The sequence below is a fragment of the Phalacrocorax aristotelis genome, chromosome 29 (assembly GCF_949628215.1).
Source record: "Phalacrocorax aristotelis chromosome 29, bGulAri2.1, whole genome shotgun sequence".
In the NCBI taxonomy this organism is placed as follows: domain Eukaryota; kingdom Metazoa; phylum Chordata; class Aves; order Suliformes; family Phalacrocoracidae; genus Phalacrocorax; species Phalacrocorax aristotelis.
In genome coordinates, this window is record NC_134304.1 from 289526 (window position 1) to 313413 (window position 23888).

At 55.9% G+C, this 23888-nt stretch overlaps 1 protein-coding gene across 1 annotated transcript; it reads right to left on the bottom strand.

Annotated features, from left to right (window-relative positions):
- Positions 1-220: 220 nt before the first annotated feature.
- Positions 221-21346, bottom strand: LOC142048937 (scavenger receptor cysteine-rich domain-containing protein DMBT1-like). Its single transcript, XM_075076296.1, is given in 18 exon segments — positions 221-2881; positions 3023-3139; positions 3742-4071; positions 4324-4653; positions 5185-5514; positions 5716-6045; positions 6610-6936; positions 7138-7461; positions 8739-9062; positions 10042-10347; positions 11026-11358; positions 12441-12770; positions 13040-13369; positions 13867-14190; positions 14576-14905; positions 16320-16718; positions 16721-17107; positions 21146-21346. Coding segments are annotated over 18 exon segments (5409 nt in total). The 5' UTR covers positions 21261-21346; the 3' UTR covers positions 221-2738.
- Positions 21347-23888: the final 2542 nt, after the last annotated feature.

Below are 23888 nucleotides of genomic sequence, written 5' to 3' on the forward strand. Positions count from 1 at the left end.
GGCTGTGTCTGCCTGGGTCTTGACATGGGCTTCTGGTGCTGGTACGATCCTTTGTGGACTTGCCTCCTTCTCCCAGTGTCTTTCAGGCGTGAGTGGGAGGTCACCTGGTGCATGTTGCTGGCAGACGTGGTAAGGAGGGACCCACCAAATCCTGAGTGTGAGGCAGGTCTCGCACAGCACTGCCAAGCCTGTACCCTGCAGAAGTTGGGTGCAAGATGGGCCAGCAAGATGTGTTTGGGACTTGGGCCGGTGGATCCCCCTGCAAGGATGGCTGTGGGCCTCCTGGTTGTGGTGGTCTTCTCCCCTGCCCCACAGCTTCCCAACTTCCTCCCATTTCAGCCCTTAAGACAGCACTGGGGCAGCTCTAGCCTGTTCCAAGTGCTGTTCCCGTCTGAGGGTTGTGAGGTGATTTGGCTTCAGGGTTGAGCCTGTCCCTGAACATCTGTCCTCTGTAGTGGACACATCTCAACAAGTTCCCATCCTGGGGTCTGCTGTGTCCACGTGTCTCTGGGAAAGAGAGGTTGCACCTGCAGCCCTGGCAACAGACTGCCCGTGGTCATGGCGGTCATTCACCCTTTAAGGTGTGGTGAGATGCTGGAGGTGTTACATTGGCCATGAAGCACCTACATGATGCATGTTGTAGTGGTGGGGGCCCCTTCCGCCCAACCCCAGAGCAGAGTCAGCTCCCCTTAGGCCATATCCCATCCAAACACCCTCGCCTTTAACACGGTCCTGAGCAGAGGAGGGGTTTCTTGTAAAAGAGGAAAAGCTTGGGGATGCAGAATTTGGTGGCAGGAGGTGGCTGCCTATGTAGTGTCATTTACGGCACTCCAGGTCTCTTCAGTGCCACAGTTTTGCCTCTGCAGGTATCTCATACACCTGAAGATAGCTCCAGTGATGGATGTTTCCTATGTAGGAGCAGCCCAAACACATGTTCCAAATGGTTGATGGAGGTCTGGGGTTGCATTCAACTGCTGAGGCCATCAGAGATGATCTGGGGTACCCAGCTGGCCCTCAGCTCCTCTATCAGGAGTGCTTGCATCTCTTGTAGACCCTATGTCCTATATGCCAGCCCTGCTATGAGTGTCTGGGGTGACTGAGGGTAGCACTAGGTAGGTGGTAGCCAGACTGTGTGTTCTTATGGTTGGACAAGCCCCAACCTTTGATGGGCATCATGCTCCATGGGATCTCCAGCCTTTGGCATCCTGGAGGTCAAAGGGAGGTTTATCTTCCTGACCTGCATTTCATATAGGGGGAGAGGACCACCTCTGGTGGTTCAAGCCCCAGGGTGGCTGCACCCAGAGATGCCTGTCTCAGAATTAAGGCTTTTCTCATGAGCTGGGATCACACATTGTGTGGTCACCAAGTGATGACCTTATGGCTAACACCAGCTTGGTAGTTGGCAAGGAAAGAGCTGGACTTGCTGCTGGATGAAACCTCAGGTTTTATGCTGCTTGGGTGCCTTGCAGACCCCCTGCTCCTCTCTCAGCCATGGCCTGGGGGGTTGCCTCATGATGGTGCTGCCCAGCCTTTCCAATCCATCTTGAGGGGTTTTCTCCAGCACCTGGTGAGCTCCTCGAGTTTCTTAGGTGCGATCTAGGGGGACAGCTTCACCCTGTGTCAGGAGCAAGGGGACTTGCGTGGAGGGCTTTTGGTTTATTTCTGAATGTGATGGACCCCAGGCAGCCCTGACTCTGATTTTGCTCCTAGTTTTGTGACCTTGCTTTCCAGCTCTTCTGAAGCATCACAGGAAAAAGGAGAAATGTGGAGAAACCTTTGGTTCAGCACTTTTCCCAGTTTTGGGATGTCCTTAATCCCTGGGGAAGGTGGAGAGATGACTGGGTTCCTGCTTTTTCCTTCTGGCAAGGAAGGCATCGGTTGCCTCGGCAGATTGGCAGACACTGGCTCCAGCTGTTGGGACCTCTGCTTGTTGGGTCTCCTGACCTCCCTCCCATCATCCTGGGTGCTTTGGGGGGCACAGCCCTTAGTTTGTGAGCCTGGTGGACACCTGGGGTGAGGCTGAGTGTGGGGTCCCTCTGTACTGGGATGTTTTTAGGCATGAGTGCCAGTGGAGAACTGTGAGCTACCTGGCGTGTCTTGCGCCCTTGTGAGCCTCAGCAGGGAGGTTCCCCACAGTTGGGTCCCCAAGGGATAGTTGCAGGCCTGGGGACACAAGGCAAGGAAAATGGGGTTCTGTGGTTGTCCCAAAATGCATCCAGGGAGGATGGCTTGAGTATTCACGCTTGTGGGGTAAAGTGCTTTGCAGCTCTGGCACCTGGGTTGGTCAAGAACTCGGGGGGACTTGCCTCCATCCAAGGTCTGGGGGAAGCTGTGGCAGAGGAGCACAAAAGCAGCTCATGTTCCCCTCCAGCACTCACACCCATCATGCCTGGAGGGTTGGGGAACCCCTTTTAATTCATTTGCACCCTTCCTTCTACTCCTCTGCTCCTTTAGCTCAGGCTTACATTGGCCACCAGCTTCATCGGGCTCCTCCTGAGCTGCGGGGGCTGCCTGGATTGTGATGAGGCAGGTGTTAAATAAACATCACCAGACTGGGTGAGCCCCCTTGGCCAGGTAATTCGGGGCTCCTGATAAGAGTCACTGGTACCAGCTGGTTTTGAAATGTCCTTCCTGTCAGCTCCTGCTTTGAAGTCTTTAGGAAAGCAGGCTAGGGAAGCAGGGGGGCAGCAGGAGCCTGGTGCGGCCCCCCAGGGGCATGAGCTTGGGAGGGGCTGGCATCACGGGGCAGCGTCTTCCTTCATGAGCTGTGTTGTCTCGGTGTTGGTGTCCTCGGAGGCTTCTGCTTTGCTGGGGTGGTAGATGGCCCCCATGGGCTGGAAGGATGTTGCTGAAGTGCTCTGGTCCCCGGGGTGCCAGCGGGCTGTGAGATGGAGGGGACACCGGTCTGTCACCAGGCTCTGGCAGCTGCTGAGCGGACCCCTGTCTCTGCATCCCCCCGGGTTTCAGGGTGGCTGGAGCAGGGACTGTGGGGAGGGTGGGCACACAGGGGTGGCACTGTCACCTCCAGCCTGGGCTGCTACCATGCACCTCCTCTTCAGGCTGAGCCACAGCAGAACCCCACTCAGCAGCATTACCAGGGCCAGCAGTGCTATCAGCGCCGAGCAGGATGATGAAGCACCTGGGATTGGGAGAGTGCACTTGGGATCCCATTTCCAGCCAAGACCAGTAACGACAGGCAAGAAAACCTAACGCCAAACATGGCCTGACTCCCCTGGCAGCTCAGCTGGTGGTGGAGATGGGCTTTCCTTAATTAGGCTTCCTATTAAGACCTATTTCCCTGAGGGAACGATGGGATGGATGGGTTGGAGCGACCTTCCGTGTTCCTGCTGCTCTTAAAACCTGCATCAGCTCTCTGGTGTGTTCTGCTTTGGATATGGGGTGCTACATCTCACATAGGCCTATTTCTGACCCTCCTCCATCCTTCAAAGTCCCAGCTATACCACAACCTATCTGAGAAATGGGAGCTGGTCCTGGAGGGAGCTCAGAGGGTTTGGCAGGGGGGGATAAGAAAATTTGGGGCCCAAGAAGAAATGGGAGGGATGAGTGTGTTTTGGGGTCAGGAAAGCATCTCCCATGCTCCCAAGGGTGATGGAAAACAAAACATGTACCCCAGGAAGGGCCCTCAAGAATGTGCCGGGATGAACATGTGCCACCTTTCCCCTTTCTTGGGACCTTTTCCTCCCACCCAGCACAGACACCACAGACGATCCCAGCACTCACCTTTTGGCTTTGTGCACACCACTCTAGCTGCCGAGCCCTGCCTGCACGGCCCCAGCCCCATCTCTCTCTGCTGGCACTCCAGGAGCAGCGACTCCGTCCCCCGGCAGCTCAGTCCCTCCAGCAAGGCATGGCTGTCCCCCTGGCTGAACTGGGCTCCCACAGGCGCTGACTGGGCTGGCCCGCAGCCCAGCTGCCTGCAGACCACCCCGGCTTCCAGCAAGCTCCAGCCGTTGCTGCACACCCCGTGCCAGGTAGCGTTGTAGAGCACCTCCACCCGCCCCGCGCAGGGACCGGGGCCGTCCTGCACCCGCACCTGCAAGGGGGTTGTGCCTGCAAGAGGGAGCAAAGCGGGTAAGACAGCCCCTCCAACCCAGCAGGCAGTCGGAGAGGGGTGTGCAGGGCATGTGCGTGTGCAAGGATGGGCATGCATGCCATGTGCCACCTGTACGTGCTGCACCATTCCCCCCGCCAGCTCCCTTGCAAGGTCATTCCCATCGCTGATGTCCCACCAGTGCTGCCAGCCTCCCAGTCCCAGACAAAAACCCTTTTTTGGAGCAGCTAAGCATTTTCCCTGGGGATGACCTGAGCACACGACTCCTGCGTCTTCCTCGTGGTTGCAGTTATGGAGTCCCCAGCTGTTAAGGCTGCACTGGGAGAAGGTGGTCTCCATGCCGGTGCACTCCACGTCATCCAGCCAGATGGGGTCCAACCCTTGCCTGAAATGAGCTTGGCCTGGGGCTGACACAGCTGTCCCACAGCCCAGCTGCCGGCAGATGACCTTGGCATTCTTCAAATCCCAACCGTCATCACAGATGGTCCCCCACCGGTGTTCGTGAAGCACCTCCACTCTCCCAGCACAACGGTTTGGGCCATCAGCCAAGCGGACCTGTACCTCCTCTGTGACGTTGGTATCTGCCAGGAGAAATCCAATTAGGAAAGGAGAGTAGGGTTCCCATCACCACCTCCCCCAAAAAAACCCCAAACCAGAAGCAAGAATGCAAATACAGAGTCGTTATGGTCCCCCCCCAAAAAGGGATACAACACACCCCCAGCCCTTCCAGAGGAGCACGGCCATAGGGATGGACTTCAGTTGCACCTTTGTACCCTAAAACGGTGGTGTGTCCTCTATGCAAATGTGTGGACCAGGAATGGAGACCAGGCTGGGGATCTGGGGTCGTGTGGTTCCCTCAGGATGGCTTGGCTTGCTTAGTGCCACAGGGAGGGGGAAGAAGGTTTCAATGAGATCTTGATTAGGAATGGGGTGGGAACCTGCTGCTAGCTGGGGAAAAGCCCAGCTAAAAAGAGGCTATGATCCTTTGCGGCCCCCTTCCCCCAAACACCACGCCTTTCCAGAGCCAGCATCAACCCAAATGCAGCTAGGTGCAGGACAGGCCCTTCTGTCCCCCACCACCGCTTGCCCTCTATCACAGGACTGGAATGTACCTGAGCATGTCACGCCAGCATCTTCTCTGTGGTGGCAGTTACTCTGTCCCCAGGGACGGGCTCGGCACTGGACAAGGGTTTCCTCCGTCCCGTTGCAGCCCACATCATCCAGCCAGATGTGCCCTGTCCCCTGCCCAAAGTGAGCCTGGCTGGGTGCTGCTATGGCTCTGCCGCAGCCCAGCTCTCGGCACACCACCGCCGCGTCATTCAGATCCCAGTTGTCATCACAGATTGTCCCCCATTCCCAGCTGTGAAAGATCTCCACCCTCCCAGCGCAGCGATGCGGGCCGTCCACAAGCCGGACAGTTGATGTGTTGGTTGTGCCAGCACCTGGAAGCAGCACAGACACATCACAGTGTGCTGGGGACAGACACGGTGCAGGGGGCAATGCCCAGGGCTGAGGCAAAAGGACATCCCCACCTCAGGATGGACTTGACCATCCCACTGCAACATCACCTCGGAGGCAGCGAGATGCACGAGGGACCCTCCCTGGCCCCTCAGGACACCCCATGTTGCAGGGCCAGGATGTACCTGAGCACACCACGCTGGCATCTTCTCCGTGGTTGCAGTTGCTGTGACCCCAGGGACGGGCTGGGCACTGGGCAAGGGCTTCCTCGCGGCCAGTGCAGCCCACATCGTCCAGCCAGATGCGCCCCATCCCCTGCCCAAAGTAAGCCTGGCCCTGGGCTGCCTGAGCTCTGCCGCAGCCCAGCTGCCTGCACACCACCGCCGCGTCGTTCAGGTCCCAGCCGTCGTCACAGACTGTCCCCCACTGCCCAGCGTAGAAGACCTCCACCCTCCCGGCGCAGCCGTTCGCTCCTTCGGCCAGGCGGACCTCTGCCACCTCTGCTCTGGACAGGTCTGTGGGCGCAGAAGCAGGCAATGCAGCATTGAGGGCATGAGGGCCGCGTGTCCTGGGGGGCTTTCTGTTTGCAGCAGCTGGGGTGCAAACCTAGGGCAGGTGCCCAGCCACGGTCGCACAGGAGGACAGATCCTGGCCCGAGCCCTGCCTGCAGAGATGTGCAGGAAGGCATGGCCATTGGGGCTTCACAGCCACCACGAGGCACCTACATTTGACCTCCCGACTCAGTCCCTGATGGGGAAGGGGAGAAATAAATCATCTTTCTCAAAGCCTTGCTGGGACCCAGCAGAGGTTCAGTGCAGCCCACATCCCAAACTGGGAATCAATAATGTTCTTCCCCACTTCCCGGCTCAGCTGTGCTGCAGGGGTGTGGGGATGGGAGCCAACACTATCTGCCAGGGAGACAAGTCCCTGTGCCCTGGAAATCTCCTTGCAGCCACTGCTCCTGGGGTCAGGTTAAAGAGGAAAAGGATTTTTTTTGGGGGTGGGGGTGGGGGTGGGCAGTGGGGGGAGGGTAGCAGCTCCAAGCTGTGCTTTTAGGACCCAGCAGGAATAAGCCTCACCTAAGCAGACCACGCTGGCATCCTCCTCATGGGTGCAGCTATTGACTCCCCAGGGCCTGGCCCGGCACTCTGTGAGGGTATTCTCCCCCCCAATGCAGGTGACCCTGTCCAGCCAGATGGGATCCTGTCCCCTCTCAAAGGAAGCCCCTGCCGGGGCCGCAACAGCCACCCCGCAGCCCAGCTCTCGGCACACCACCGCCGCGTCGTTCAGGTCCCAGCCGTCATCACAGACCGTCCCCCACTGCTGGTCGTGAAAGACCTCCACCCTCCCAGCGCAGCGATGCGGGCCGTCCACAAGCCGGACAGTCGTGTTGGTTGTGCCAGCACCTGGAAGCAGCACAGACACATCACAGTGTGCTGGGGACAGACACGGTGCAGGGGGCAATGCCCAGGGCTGGGGCAAAAGGACATCCCCACCTCAGGATGGACTTGACCATCCCACTGCAACATCACCTCGGAGGCAGCGAGATGCACGAGGGACCCTCCCTGGCCCCTCAGGACACCCCATGTTGCAGGGCCAGGATGTACCTGAGCACACCACGCTGGCATCTTCTCCGTGGTTGCAGTTGCTGTGACCCCAGGGACGGGCTGGGCACTGGGCAAGGGCTTCCTCGCGGCCAGTGCAGCCCACATCGTCCAGCCAGATGCGCCCCATCCCCTGCCCGAAGTAAGCCCGGCCCTGGGCTGCCTGAGCTCTGCCGCAGCCCAGCTGCCTGCACACCACCGCCGCGTCGTTCAGGTCCCAGCCGTCGTCACAGACCGTCCCCCACTGCCCAGCGTAGAGCACCTCCACCCTCCCGGCACAGCTGTGTGGCCCGTTCACCAGCCTCAGGTTGGTTGAGCTAGAGTTGCCTGTTTTTGTGGAGAGGGAAATAGGCAGACACGTGGTTGCAGGGCACCCCCACATGCCTGGACCATCCCCTGCCTGCATCCCTGGACTACCGCCTCTGCTCTCCAGCATCCCATGTGCCTCCAAGGAGGAGCAGGGCAGGACCAGTGCTTGGGCATTGGTAGCACTGAGTACAAAAGGGATTGATGTGGCCAGGTGCTGCCATTTTACTAGGCGGACAAAACCCTGGCCGTGATGGCTGGATGCAGGGTTTGGGTTGGAAGAGACCTTTAAAGACCATCTAGTCCAACCCCCTTTCTATGAGCAAGAATGTCTTCCACTGGATCAGGTTGCTCAAAGCCCAGTCTAGCCAGACTTTGAACACCTCCAATATGGAGTCAGAATGGTTTGCATTGGAAGGAACCTTTATAGATCATCTGGTCCAATCATTCCGCCATGGGCAAGGACATCTTCCACTAGATCAGGTTCTCAAAGCCCCATTAAACCTGACCTTGAACACTTCCAATGATGGGGCATCCACAGCTTCTCTGGGCAACCTGTTCTGGTGTCTCAGCACCCTCATCATAAAACATTTCTTCTTTATGTCCAATCTAAATTTACACTCTTTCAGTTTAAAATCATTGCCCCTTGTCCTGTCACTATGGGCCTTCGTAAAATGTCTCTCTCTGTCTTTGTTATAAGTGCCCTTTACATATTGAAAGGCCAAAATAAGGTCTCCCTGGAGCCTTCTCCGGGCTGAACACATCCAACTGTGTCAGCCTTTCTCCATAGGAGAGGTGCTCTATCCCTCTGACCGTTTTTGTGGCCTTCTCTAGAGCTGATATAACAGGCCCATGTCTTTCCTATACTGAGGACCCCAGATCTGGATGTGGTACTCCAGCTGGGGTCTCATGCGAGCAGAGCAGAGGAGCAGAATCACCTCCCTCGACCTGCTGGCCACAATTCTTTTGATGCAGCCCAGGATAAGGTTGGCTTTCCGGGTTGCAAGCACCCGTTGCTGGCTCACATCCAGCTTTCCACCTACTAGTACCCCCAAGCCTTTCTCTGCAAGGCTGCTTTCCATCCCTTCATCCTCCTGCCTGTATTGATAGTGGGGATTGCCTCCACCCAGGTGCAGGACCTTGCACTTGGCCTTGAGGTGAAGGTCTGGGAGGGGTGAGAGCTGCAAGAAGCTCCTACACCAGCCCTGCACACAGCATCTCCTCAGAAGCAGGACAGCTGCCTGTCCCTGGGTAGTGGCAGGAGCTCTGCCTCCAGCCAGCCCTGTCCTGGCTCTCACCTGCGCACACCACGCCAGCATCTTCCCCGTGGTGGCAGTTGTGGATGCCCCACATCTTGGCTCGGCACTCGGAGAAGTCGGTTTCCTCCCCCACGCAGCTCACGTCGTCCAGCCAGATGGGGCCGGCTCCCCACCCAAACCGAGCCGAGCCAGGGGCCGAGAGGGCCACCCCGCAGCCCAGCTGCCGGCAGACCACCGCTGCGTCGCTCAGGTCCCAGCTGTCATCGCAGACCGTCCCCCACTTGTTGTTATAAAACACCTCGACCCTCCCAGCGCACTCGCTCAAACCACCCACCAGGCGAAGCCTGGGGATGCTGGCAATCCCTGAGCCTGAAAAATACCCAAAACCGGGCATTATTAGGGATATGGTTGTGTGTCTTAACACCTGCTGGGCTGAAGAAGGCAGGACATCCCTGTGGCGGTTCTGGATGGCATTGCTGCAGCGAGCTTGTATGTGCCTTGCCCTTTATCAGGGACTTGCAGCAAAGTGAGCCCCGGGTTGTTTTTTTTTTTGCAGGGTGGAAGGAGCTGCAGAAGATCTCTTCCACCAGTTTCACCCTGAGGGTGGTTGCACCCTGGTTCAGAAGTCGGGACAGGAGAAAGCACACGTGTCCCCACCTGAAGGACACCGTCCTGGGAAGAAGGGATGCACAAAGGTCCTTTCCAGTGTTTCTCAGTGCTTTCCTTCCCCCTTGCTTGGAAGCTGCATCACCTAGGTTCACCTGGCTCTACCCACTTTTTGCCCTAGAGGAAATGGCAAAGGATCTTTTTTCTGGTTGTCCCTGTCCTGACTGCTTCTGACTGCCACATTGACCTGTCCATGGAGGTTGACTTTCTAAGGCCAGGGCTAGGCTTGCAGCAGCTAGCTCAAAAGTGGTGTATCACATGACAGCAGCTGGTCTCAGTGCCTCTTTCTACATTTATCTGCACACCGTGGCATCTTACAGTGCTCGCAGTGCAAGTTGCTCTGCCTGCTCTTGAGCTGGCCCAGGGCACAGGTACACCTGCTGCCACTCGAGCAGCACCCCTGCACCCTCCAGCTACTGCTCCCAAAGGGTGCAGGTGCCTCGCCCCATGAACACATCTTGGACCCCTCCAATGGTACTACGCACTGAGGCACAGCTTAAGCCGTGCTGCTTTTTTTTCCTAGCGTATCGTATTTTTCCATGTCTCTGAACCCTGTTATTTTAACGCAGTTTCTACCAATCTGGGCAAGTTGGCCAGCTTGCTACCAAATGGTTCCCAGCCTGCAGAAGGATGGACCTTGGTCCATCTTACAGTGAAAACATGTGATGAGGATTACCTGAGCACACAACGCTGGCATCTTCCACATGATTACATGCATGGTGTCCCCATGGCTTGACCGGGCATTCAGCGAGGGTGGCTTCTGTCCCAACGCAACTCACCCCATCTAGCCAGATGGGGCCAGATCCTTGCCCAAACCCAGATAAACCTGGGGCTGACATGGCTGTCCCGCAGCCCAGCTGCCGGCACACGACGGCCGCATCTTTCAGGTCCCAGCCATCATCGCAGACCGTCCCCCACTGCTGGTTGTGAAAGACCTCTACCCTCCCAGCACAGCGGTGTGGGCCATTCACCAGCCGCAGGACTTCCGAGCTCCCCCGGTCCAAGCCTAAAAGCAGAATCGGAGGACAACAAATCCAGGCCAGAACTGCCTGCCTGTCCAGTGGCTGGCAACGTAGTGGACCTCCCCTTGCAAGGGGTCTTGCAAGGTCTCTACCAGCATGTATCATTTCTCCTACTGCTGCACCCTGGATGTGCATTCATTAACATCTTTTGGGACAAGCCTGCTAGGACCATGCTGAGTAGGTCATGAACCTGGCCAAGTTACTGAGGAGCTCCAATGGTGTGAGTATCCTCATGGGGACAAGCAGGCAAGGAGGCACCAAGTGCATTGTGCACCTGAGCAAGGAATAGCTTGGTGAAGAGAAGGGACTTCCCAAGGCTGTGTGGTAGCACGGATCAAAAAAGCCCCGCAGGGTCAGCTGCAACCCTGATGTGCCAGGGCATTTTGTGTGTGATGGAAAGCCTATGTCTCACAGGCTTGGGGTTTCTGGGAATCCCAGGCTTGGGATTTCCAAGCACTTTGCCTGAGGGAAGCCAGGGACTGGTAGCCCTCAAAATGGAAAACACCTTGTGGTCCCTGGGGGTACTGCAGGAGCGAGGGGTGGTTGAGCCAGGACAAGGAGGAGCTGGATGGGTGAATTTGGTCAGAGTGCACAGCCTCTCCCAGGGAAGGACTGACCCCCGACTCACTGCCACTGACCTGTGGCTGCAGAGCACAAGACGCCTGCGTGCCCTTTTGACTTGCAGCTCTCAGTGCCCCAGAGCTTGACCTTGCATTCGAAGAGGGCCCCCTCCATCCCGGTGCATTCCACAGCATCCACCCAGATCAGGCCATCTCCTGTCCCAAACCGCGTAGACCCCGTGGCCGAGTGTGCCACCCCGCAGCCCAGCTGCTGACACACCACGTGGGCTTCGGCCAGGTCCCATCCGTCAGTGCAGATGCCCCCCCAGCGCTGATCATGAAACACTTCAACTTTCCCGGAGCACGGGTCTGAGCCGTTCACCAGGCGGAGGATTCCGAGGTCAGAAATGCCTGATCCTACAACATCGGAGAAAACGTACACATGTAAAGGAGATGCCTTCTGCCCCATGAAAACTCCAGCTGCCAGCAATGGGTTTACACCAAAGGCTGAGCAGCCTTGGGGGTCAAGGATGCTCTTGCGATGACAGAGAGGGCAGCCCTTTGAGGTGTGATGTGAACTGGCCCAGATGGCTCCCAAAGCTTGATTAGCATGGGCTTGACCAGACTATAGTCAATGGACCTTATGTAGTTTGCCCTCCTAAAGCAGACACATAGGGCAGGTGTCCTTGTGCCCTTTGGGACTCCCAGGTGACCTCGCCTGCCCTCCAACTGCTGCTCCTGAGTGGCACAGGTTTTCCTGTAGGATGTCTTAGCCCAGCTAGGGTAAGATGCTACCTTCCCATGCTGGGGCAACTGAATTCAAAGCTGGCTGTCTTGGTCAGTAACACCAACATATTAAGCAAAGTCCATCCCGATAATTAAGCAACCTGTTTGCAACCCAGTGGTCCCAGCTCCTTAACAGTCACCAAAATGGGCTGCAGGGTTCCTCTGGCAGAAAGTCAGAGCTGGAGAGGAGAGAGAAGGATGGGACATGGGCTGTCATGGGCTCACGCAGCTCTGAGCATCACAGGGTATATCTGCCATGGATCAACCAAAGGTGTCGGAGAATCCTCCCTGACCATAATGGGGGAAGACCCATTTGTTCTACAGTCTGCCCTGCTTTGAAGAAGGAGGTGGCTGTGTTGTAATTTGCCTGATGGGCATGGTCTCCGGCCCGTGCTAACTGCTAGGATTTATGATAAATAACATCAGCCAAAAGCATGCTGGAGACCATATTTTTAGCGATAGCCATCCAAATGGGCCAGGCATTAGTTTTTCTTGGACTTTTTAAAGTCTGTGTCCAGCTGCCCTCTTCCACCAGGATGGGCCATGAGCGGCTGACTTCAAAGCAAAGGGTCTCCAGGCTGGCTGAAAACTGTTCCTGCATCACAAGCCCTTGCACCCATAGGGGAAAGCAGAGTTAAACCCCAGCGCAGGATGAACGTGGTAAGGTTTGCCGCGGTGCTCCCAGCGCCATGGTGGGAGGTGGTTACCTGAGCACACCACGCTGGCATCTTCTCCATGCTCGCATCCACGGACACCCCAGCCCTTGGCTCTACATTCGGAGAGGGCTGCTTCGGTCCCTGTACAATGCACGTCGTCCAGCCAGATGGGTCCCTGTCCCTGCCCGAAGTGAGCCCGCCACGGAGCAGATATCACCATCCCGCAGTCCAGCTGCCGGCACACCACTTTGGCATCCGCAAAGTCCCAGCTGTCATCACACACCGTCCCCCATTTCTCATTGTGAAACACCTCGACCCTCCCAGCGCAGCGACCTGGGCCATCCACCAGCCGAACGGGTGCAAAGCTGGAAACAGCCGAGCCTGCAAAGAGGCAGGGAAATGCTCAGAGCATCCAGCCCCTTCAAGGGAGGAGGAAGGACCCTGTATTTTGGCATGTAGCTGGTGCTGCATGGTCACATCACCTCTGAACCCACAGTATCTCATCCCCACCTCATGGAGGAACTTCTCAAAGGGTTTAGGGGTACCTGACCCAGCAGCAAGTGGGGTGAAGCTGGCATCTTGCTCCCAACTGGGATGGGGGAAGTTACCGGTGCATCCCAACCCACTGCTGGTGCTGGAGTGAAACCCACCTGAGCATACCACGCTGGCGTGCTTTCCGTGGCTGCAGCTGCTCTCTCCCCACGGGCTCGCCTGGCATTTTGTAAGGGCTGGCTCTGTCCCCTGGCAGTTCACATTGTCCAGCCAGATGCGTGGGGGTCCGGCACCAAAGTCTGCCCCCTCCAATGCCGGCAGTGCTGTCCCACAGCCCAGCTGCCGGCACACGACCTCAGCATCCTGCTTATCCCAGTCATGGTCGCAGATGGCTCCCCACTCCCCCCGGTGAAGCACCTCGACTCTGCCAGCGCAGCGGTGCGAGCCATTTGCTAGCTGGAGATGAGCTGGCTCGGGGATGATTGAGTCTGCAAACATCCAAGAGATTTATTAATGCCTTCAGATGGCAGCCAGTTTCCCTCCATGCTGATCCTATTGCAATTAAGCTCCTGTCCCCTCTTCAAGCTGTCAAAAAGCATGGAGGAGGGGAGGAGGGCTCCCCACTACCACCCAAAACTCCCCCAAGAGCTCCCTGCACCAGAGCATCTCCCTGCAATACCTGCTCGCCAGGCAGGTTGCATTTGCCGAGCTTCCCCCAATGAGTTGGTCCTGTTGCTGGAGCTAGAGGGTTCCCAGAGGAGAAATAGGGAGCCCTGCAGGAATCCCTCCCACCACCTTAAATAATCACCTTGGGGTGGGAAGAACAGCCCTCTGATGGGACCAGCAGGTGCAGGGCGGGTCCAGGAAAACCCCACTAGCTGCTGATGCTGACCCCCACAGTCTTACCTGGGGTTGCAGACCTGCTGTCATGACACACCCCCTCCCACCACCTTCTGTGGAGTGATGCCGACGGAGCATTGGTCACCTGAGCAAACAACACCAGCATCTTCCCCGTGGTAGCAATTATTGATGCCCCATGGCCGGGCCTGGCAGGCGGACAGCGTGCGCTCCATCCCTGTGCAGTTTGTCTCATCCATCCAGATGATGCCGTCCCCACGCCCGAACTGAGCCCCCCTGGGGGCTGACAACGCTCGCCCACAGTCCAGCTGCCGGCAGACGACCTCAGCGTCCAGCAGGTCCCAGTTGTCATCACACACTGTCCCCCACTGCTTGTTATGGAAGACCTCAACCCTGCCAGCGCAGCGGCTGCCATAGTTCACCAGCCGGACCTGGTCATCCTCAGAATTACCTAAAAGAAGGAAATATGGGGAAGGGCCAGCATGCTGCGACCCCCTGGGTAAGGAAAACTGCTCTGGCACCTTCTCAGGTCACTGAGCGTTGCACCAAGTGCTGCAGGCTTGTCTAATCACAGCAGAAAGGAGCTGGATGATCCCCAGTGCCTGCTGGCAGAGGGGCAAGAGGCTGCAAGCTGCACTGTGGCAGCATCCCACCCACTGGCATCACCACTGACCCCTCCAGGAAGACACCCAAAATTTCCCCAGACACCCCACGACACCCCGTGATGGAAACTCCCACAGAGAGGGTACATTGTCTGGGGCTGCTTGCACAGGTGGAAAATGAAGGTGATGGTCCAAAACCCCACATCTCAGGCTGTGTCACTCCCGAGGGGTTACCTGCACATACCACTCCAGCTTCTCTCCCATGGTGACAACTGGCATTGCCCCAGGGGTTCACCTTGCACACAGAGAGGGCAGTCTCCATGCCTGTGCAGCTCACACTGTTGGGCCACATTTGTGCTGGTCCTTGCCCAAAATGTGACCCGCCAGGTGCCAGCAGCGCTCTCCCACAGCCCAGCTGCTTGCACACCACTTGAGCCTCGGCCAGATCCCAGCCTTCATCACACAGGGCTGCCCAAGTGCCGTCGTGGATGACCTCCACCCTGCCTTCACAGCGCGTCGAACCGTTGGCCAGGCGGACCTCAGCAGCCACGGGCACCCCTGAAGCTGCCAATGACACACAAGGGTAAGCACACCAGGAGAGCCACGGCTGCTTCTGCTCCAGCCTGAACATCCTATCCTCCCTGTGCAGTGAGTACCCAAACTGGAGACCAAGTGCCCGCAATGTTCAGCATCCTCTTAAAAGTTAATTTTGAGGGGTGGCTTTGCAAAGGCACTTTATTGCAAAGTCACCTTATTGCAAAGACACCTTATTGCAAAGTCACCTTATTGTAGAATCATAGAACAGTTTGGGTTGGAAGGGACCTTTAAAGGTCATCTAGTCCAACCCCACTGCAGTGAGCAGGGACATTTTCAACTAGATCAGGTTGCTCAGAGCCCCGTCCAGCCTGGCCTTGAATGTTTCCAGGGATGGGGCATCTCCTACTTCTCTGGGCAACCTGGGCCAGTGTTTCACCGCCCTCATAAAAGATGTTGTCCTTATATCTAGTCTAAATTTACCTTCTTTCAGTTTAAAACCATTACCCCTTGTCCTATCACAACAGGCCCTACGAAAAAGTTTGTCCGCATCTTTCTTATAAGCTCCCTTTAAGTACTGAAAGGCTGCAATAAGGTCTTCTCCAGGCTGAACAACTCCAGTTCGAGGCTGTAGCCCTCGAATCATTTTTGTGGCCCTCCTCTGGACCCGCTCCAACAGGTTCATGCCTTTCCTGTACTAAGGACTCCAGAGCTGGGCACAGTACCCTAGGTGGAATCTCACAAGAGTGGAGCAGAGGGGCAGAATCACCTCCCTTGACCTGCTGCCATGCTTCTTTTAAGGTAGAACAAGATACGTTTGGCTTTCTGTGCTATGAGCAAACAGTGTCAGCTCATGTCCAGCTTTTCACCCTCCAGTACCCCAAGTCCTTCTCCAAAGGGCTGCTGTTGATCCCTTCATCCCCATGCCGTATTGATACCAGGGGTTGCCCTGGCCCAGGTGCAGGACCTTACTGCAAAGGCACTTTCCTACTCCCAGCTGCACAGCCCAAATAAAAGACCTGAGTTCCAAAAACTGCATCAAAAGCCCTACATCGCGGGCAATTGGTGAGATAGACCTGGCCTGGCTAGATGGGCAGGAACTGGGGATGCTGAGTTACGCCTGCAGAAAGCTTTGCATAGTGCAGCTTAGCTGCCCCCAAGGCAAACCAGGCTTTGGGGTAGGTCCTTGGTAATTCATGCGTGCAACTGCAGACTAACAACCCTTTGCTGTTCCTGCAGCTTAGCACTGGGTTTATAGCAGCAGGAGGTGGGCTGAGGCTTTGCAGGGTGACTTGCCCGCCTGTGTGCTGCAGGTGCCCCCCAGCGCTGCCAAGGGGGTGCTGCAGACAAGTGCCCTTGAGGGAAATGCAGGAACCATCCCACGATCCCTTAGGAAACCCTGAAAATCTGATGTTGACCTCTCTTACACCTCGAGGTGAGTTACCTGAACATATGACTCCAGCATCTTCCCCGTGGAAGCAGTTGTTGTCCCTCCACGGGCTGGCTTGGCAGTCAAAAAGTGTGTCCTCAGTACCGGTGCAGTTCACGTCGTCCAACCAGATGGGATCGTGGCCCCTCCCGAAGTGAGCCCCGCTGGTGGCCAACAGTGCTGTGCCGCAGCCCAGCTGCCGGCACACCACTGCCGCATCCGCCAGGTCCCAGCTGTCATCGCAGACAGTCCCCCACATGTGGTCGTGGAGCACCTCCACCCTCCCAGCACAGCGGTTGGGGCCGTTGAGCAGCTGGAGGGTGCCCAGGGCAGAGATGCTGGAGTCTGTGGGTGCGCCAAGGGGAACAGTTGGAGAACAGTTGTGTGTCACTGCCAGTACAGCAGGACGGGATGCAGGGGTGGAGGTGATGCACAGCTGGATCACCGCCATCCCGGGCTACCTGAGCACTCAACGCTGGCATCCTCCACGTGTTGACAGTTGTGTACCCCCCACGGCTTGGCTTGGCATTCGGAGATGTTCTTTTCCTCCCCAGTGCAGTTGACCTCATCCAACCAGATCTGTCCCGTCCCTTCTCCATATCGAGCTCCTGGTGCCACTGACAGCAATGTCCCACAAGCCAGCTGACGGCACACAACCCGGCCCTCGGGGGAACCCCAGCCGTCATCGCACACTGTCCCCCACGTCCCGTTGTGGAGCACCTCTACCCGCCCGGCACAGTGGCTGGGGCCACCCACCAGGCGAAGGAGTCCCTCTGGGCTCTCAGCAGCTGCGCCTGCAAAGCCTGGAGGGGAAAGAGGAGGGGAGGTGAAATCCTGGGGTTGAATGGAGCTCAGCTGCTTCTATGTTTGAGATGCCCCTTGCTCCCCCAAAAAGGGTTTCAAAGGAGGTGCTGATCCTCCCACACCACCCCTGGGCATCTCAGACAGCTTTGGGCATCTCTTTGTAGGCAACTGAGCCTCGTCTCTGCATCTAAATGCCTCAATTTAACCATCTTAACCTCAGTGGGGATCCCACACCCCAGGAGCCCTTTTCTTTCTCATGTAATAGGAAAAAAAAATGGGTATTTGAACCTATGCATGTTTTTGTACAAGCAGCCAGCAGCGAAAATGTAGCTTCACCATCAAGAGTAAGTAATGCCTTGGGGCCCAGCTGAGTGGCGAGCTTGCAGGGATGAGTGGAAAAGTGCTTTAACTAAGGGTGTTGGCCATGTGCAAGACCCACAGCATGAGATTGCCGCTGGTCCCATAGGCGTAGTTTTGTATGGGCACTAACTGAAGGGAGACCATGCAGAAAGGAGCCAGATGTTAGTCACATGGAGAGCTCAACTGGGTCAGCAGAAAAAGAAGTCCAAGAGGGATGTGATTGCGTTGTGTAAATAAGCTTTTTGACTGTGGATAATGATTTCCGAAGTGCTCAGGCACTGATCTGTGTGCAGTTCCATCAGCAAGCGAGGGCCAGACGTAGCACTTGGGAAGTCACAGGGGCCAGAAAGAGGATGAAACAGGTTAAAAACTTAATTCCTTCTGTGACAAGGTCACCAGCCTGGTTGACCAAGGGAAGCCAGTCAATATGATCTTTTTTGATTTCAGTAAAGCTTTCAATACTGTCTCTCACAGGATCTGCCTGGACACAATGTCAAGCCCACAGCTGGGTAAACACGAAATGCAGGGGGGTGAGAAATTGGCTGATGGGTCGGGCTCGAAGGGTTATAGTAAGTGGGGTTACATGGGGCTGGCGGCCAGTCCCTAACAGGGTTCTGCAGGGATCCATCTTGGGGCCAGTACTCTTTAATCTCTTCATAAATGACCTGGATGCAGGACTGGAAGGAATACTAATTAAGTTTGCTGATGGCACAGAACTGGGAGGAGCTGTTGACACTCTCGAGGGCAGAGAGGCCCTGCAGAGGATGTGGACAGACTGGAGAGCTGGGCAACCAGCAACCGTATGGAGTTTAACAAGGGCAAGTGCCGGATTAACTGCTCAAGCAAGTCCAGTGGAGAGCTACCAAGATGATCAGGGGACTGGAGCATCTCCCTTATGAGGAAAGGCTGAGACACCTGGGTTTGTTCAGCCTGGAGAAGAGAAGACTGAGGGGGGATCTCATCAATACTTATAAATATCTGAAAGGCAGGCATCAAGAGGATGGGACTAGGCTCTCTTCAGTGGTGCCCAACACCAGGACAAGGGGCCACGGGCACAAGTTGGAACATGGGAAGTTCCACCTGAACATGAGGACAAACCCCTTCCCTGTGCGGGTGCCAGAGCAGGGGCACAGGCTGCCCAGAGAGGCTGTGGGGTCCCTTCCCTGGAGACGTTCACATCCCACCTGGATGTGGTCCTGTGCCCCCTGCTCAAGCAGAGGGTTGGATGGGGTGAGCTCCAGAGGGCTCTTCCAGCCCCCAACATTCTGTGATTCTGATTTTGCACTTGGGGCAGGGCAGCCCTGGCTGTACAGACAGCCTGGGGAGCGAGGGGGTGGGGAGCAGCTCTGCAGAGGGACCTGGGGGTTCTGGTCAGTGGCAAGTTGAACACGAGCCACCAGCGTACCCTGGCAGCCAAGAGGGCCAACCGTGCCCTGGGGGGCACCGAGCCCTGCATCGCAGCCAGGTGAGGGAGGGGATTGTCCCGCTCTGCCCCGCGCTGGGGCGGCCTCACCCCGAGTGCTGTGGGCAGCGTTGGGCGCCGCAGGACATTGAGGGTATAAGGCTACTGGAGACTGTCCCGAGGAGGCCACGGGGCTGGGGAAGGGTTTAGAGGGGAAATCGTACGAGGAGCAGCTGAAGTCCCTTGGGTTGTTCAGCTGGAGCAGAGGAGGACGAGGGGAGCCCTCATGGCGCTCTGCAGCTCCCTCCCGAGGGGAGGAGGAGGGGCAGGGCTGGTCTCTTCTCTCTGGTGACCAACGCCAGGCCCCGAGGGAATGGCAGGGAGATGTGCCAGGGGAGGGTTAGGCTGGGCATTAGGAGGAGGTTCTTCCCGCAGAGGGTGGTGAAGCCCTGGAACAGGCCCCCAGGGAGGCATCACAGCACCAAGGCTGGCGATATTCCAGACGCACTTGGACAAGGCCCTCAGACATATTGTGTGAATTTTGGGGTTGTCCTGTGCAAGGACACAAGTTGGACTTGATGATCCTTGCGGGTCCCTTCCATCTCAGGACATTCTTTGATTCTATGATTCTATGAAAAATCAAATCCCTGAGTCATTCAAATACGGACAGCATCTGGGCAGCTGTGACATGCTGCGTGCAAGCGTGCATAGCTCGACTCTGTCATTCAGGCTGCGCATCAGGGAGCAGGGAAGCATATTTACAGTAAAGCCCCTTTGCAAAGCCACCCTCAAAATTCACTTTAACGAGGAGGATGAGCCAGATGCATTGCAGGCACTCAGCCTCTAGTCTGCAAACTCTCCGGTCCCCAGGCAAAGAGTCCTGATGATGGCTGGCTCCTCTGTTTCATCCGTTCCCCAGGTGCCTTTTGCTCTGCTTCCTTGTTTTTACTAGGAGTGATGAGGCTACCTTGGGATAAGCAATGAATCAGCCCTGCAGCTGAGAAATAGCAGAGCTGATACATTCCCTGGCATATTTCTTGCAAGCACTGTCTGGTTGTTTGCACATTTACTGTGCTTGGATAGACAAGTGCCAGCTCAGAGGCCTCCAGCCAGCCAGGAGACACTGACTGTTGAAGAGGCAAACACCACACTGAAATTTCCAGGAGTAGGATTTCCACAAAAAAGTGGGAAGATTGTACTGTTCGTGAATAGATCAGCAAAGGAGAAAACCCAAGCGAGTTAAAGCAAAACTTTTGTTCCAAGAGGCAGTGGTACAAATGGGCCTTAGCAACTAATTAGCCTGGAAATCAAAACAAAATCCCTACCAGCAGGGAAAGCATGTTCCTAGTTTTGTTCACTCCAAACCTGATCAGAAAATGAGTGTTTCTGCTTGTGCCCCTTGTAAATGTGAAGCAGCACTAAGAAGGTTGCCCAAATCAAATAAACAGCTTCTGCTCTGAGCTGGGACAGCTTGGGCAAAGCCCTGAGCCCTTCCTTAACTATTTCCAAAGTGAAGCTGCCACTGAACTATCGGCATGGCATTGCTCTTGCAGCAGAGCTCTTCCCCGTGCTTGCACCAATGTCTGAGAGCAAACCATGGCTGCGGGTAATGGACCTGTAGGGTCTGCAGCTTCCTTACATCTCTCCCTGAGCACAAGGGTCATGTCTTTTGCCAGCATCTTGCCTGTCTGCCCCATTAACCCAACAAACATCTGGTTCCTTGTGCTGCACAGCCATGAGCCACCCAGCCTTGTCCTGGTGTCTACTTGTTCACCCATAAGGGGAGCCACCCTCTTAATGCACAGTACTGTTGGGTTTGGCCAAGGCCCCTCCGTGATGCAATACCATGAGTTTGCCATGCATAGCCTGGGATAAGCCAAGATTAAAACAGGACAGGAGGCTGTGGCCAGCTGAAAGACAGCTTCAGAATCAGGCATGCTTCCCTCCACTCTTGTAATGATCACAAGTCTTTAATTATGGGGCACAGCCTTTGGTTATGGGCAAAACCGTATGTGCAGAGGTAGACCTGCAATACATGGTTCTTGGAGCGTAGAAGAGATAGCTGAGCTCCCAACTTCACAGAAAAAAAAACCCTTTCACCTGCCTCTAAAGCCAATCACAAGCCATTCCCCCCCTGCCCCAGACCCCCAAGAGAAACCCCCAGACCCCCAACCAGCCTCTGCTGTGCTCCATGAAGTGCTAGCTGAGCAGGCTGCAGGGCTAGATGTGGCCAGTGGTCTCCCTGCGATCAGCAGTGAAGGTGAACACCACTCACCCCAAAGGCACACCATAAGGAGGAAGGTCCCCGCGCTCCTGGCCCCACCGCAGGTGGGTTGGTTTCTGCCCCTGGGGCGGCTGGACAAGGGATGGAGCCCAGCCGGCATCCCCATGTTCACAGTCTGGCCACAGGCTGGAGGCTGGAGTGGACTGTCCTTGTGAGAGATGCCAGATCATCCCCGTGTCCCACTGGTCAACTGGGAGGGCAAAGTGGGATTTCTGCAGTGAGCCCTCCTCTTCCTCCCCTCTGCTCCCCCCTGGGAGCGTCGCCTCCTGTGAAGCTCTGCCAGGAGGTGACGCGCTGCCCCATGCAGCAGCCGGTCTTGTCATCAGCTTGCGAAACGGTGAGCTGTTCCAGGAAAACATGGAGCAAACAAAACCCTCTTGACACTCAGGTCCCGTCTCACACGTGCCAGCGGCTGCAGGCACCTTGGCTGCCCTGACTCATGCTGGTACAAGATATCTACTTTCTACAAGCTAAAGCGAGCCTTTATGCACAGAACTGGGCAAATATAACTATGTTAGCTTTGTTAGAAAGTGTCTGGTTGTGTTTTGGGGGGTGAGGAACCACCCACTGCAAGAAAAAAAGGTTACTAAAGGCTGGAAATGGCTTTATTGTGGAGGCTGGAACCAGCACCTGCACTGTAGCTGTCATCAGGTGAGCCTGGACACCATCTGTGATGAGAAAGGGGTCTTGCACCCACCTTGCAATGCTTTGAAATGGCTCAGTTGTATTTGGAAAACAAGGGGAACTGACATTTTCTTATTCTACTGTGGCTGCACTTGCGAGACCCCAGGGGTCCCTTTTGGAATAGCAGTTTTCTTCCCAGTTGCTGTTATGCAGATGATGCTCCAGACACGTCCCTTGCAAATCACTGCCCCACGCATGTCCCAAGATGCCGAGAGTACGGAATAGTCTGCTGTCCTCCCATCCCTTCATGGTGGCACGCTGACGTTGTGCAAGGAAAGGGCCTGAAGCCAGAGCAGCGTGCCACTGGAAAAAATTAGTTTTGCAGAAGGGTCGTCAAATTAACATCACTGATTGCTCCGAATCGGAGTGTTCAGATAGACGTGGATGCTGTGCTGGTGGTACACTGAAGATGGGGCTTGCATTGGGCAAGGATGGGACCCCTGCCAGCAACAGCGTAGATGGTTCTGCCTGTGTCTGTGCAAAAATAAGAAGCAAAACTGGAGCACGTGATGGGAAGAGGAGAGCATGGCCAGGAAAGTCTCAGGCTGAGTTTAACCTGTCCAGCCTGACAAAACCTGAGAGGGGTAGTAGAGTCGAGACTAGATTGCTGCCTGTAGGAAGATGAAACAGGAGGAATCCAAATCCCAGGGGCATGCAGAACTAGGCCTGAAGACGAAAAGGGAAAAAAAGAGGCTAAACAAAGTTACAAGAATGGGTGGGTGAAAATAAGACTGAAAATGAGTCAACACTCATCTCATAAAAAGTTGAGCAGTGGGGAAAGGTGACGGTATTCATTTGTACCGAGGCTCAGTGAGCCCAAGGACTTTGTTCCCCTTCTTTGCAAACAAACAGGACAGCAGCAAAGAGATTCCCGGCACCAACCAGCATGGAAATACTGGGAACTGTTGTAGCTTGACACGGCCGATGGAGCTCTAGGCAAGGGTGTTTCTGCTGGGGCTGTGTTCAAAGTTTGGACAAGCAGCCACTCTGGAAGTGGGTCATGGTCCTACATCCCTTCTGCTCCTTTTGAATTTGGGTGTTGTGTCTCCCTGGGATGTCTGGAAAAAAGCCTTCCTGAGGTACTACAGTCCCTGCAGAGCATCTCTGCAGAGTAGTCCACGGCCTGAGTTTGGATCTGGCAGGTGCTGGTCCTGCATGTTGAAGCCATGAAGAGCCCAAACTCATCCCAACTTTATTAACATTTTATTAAAGACCTTCTCCAAATGGTGCACATATTTTGTTGCATAAAACTGGGTCCAAGCTCCTGTTTTCCCCTATTCTGAGGACAGCCTACCCAGAGCTAGAAGGACCCTTGGGCCTTTGATGTAAACTTTGGTTCAGGCAAGGCTGTCTGTCAAGACCAGGTCTGCTGGAGCAGCCAGCAGGAAGACAAGAAGGCTCAGGTACTAGCAGGAAGATGAGAAACCCTGAAGTCCCAGGACTGACGGATGTCCATGGAGGAGTGGAAGATGACCTCGCGGCCATGCATTGACAGGAGGCACCCGGCCTGGGGGGCTCTATGGCTGGGGCTTAGGACAAGTAGAAAGATGCAAACTGGTCACAGCTGCTGGCCGCTGGCTGGGAGGGCAGGAGAGGTGGGAGGCTAGACCTGAAGGGCATTGAAATAAATGCTGTGTCTCTTTCATGTGTGTATTTTCCCTGCTGCCTCTTGCACTGACTCTTCCCTTCCATGCCCTTGTGCAGAGATCAGCTTGGCTCGCAAGGCACACCTTCATCACAACCTGGTCAAGCTTGTGGTCCCTTCGTTCCCGCCCCATGGCACTGGGGTGTTCCTCTGACCACGGGCCCTCCTGGCTTCACCAAAGTGGTGGCTGGTTTGGGGCTCAGACCTGACTCCATGGGTTGCTCCATTAGGAACGTGACCCTTCCTTGTTGGTGTCTGGGACAATATCTCACCCAGCATCAGTAATCTTGAGTCTCCTGTATCTGACCCGATCATCTACAATCCCTCTATAACCAGAGGGCCTATTCTTCCACCACTTCCACGTTGCCAAATCACTCCATACCCCAGAATCTGTAAAATGCTGCA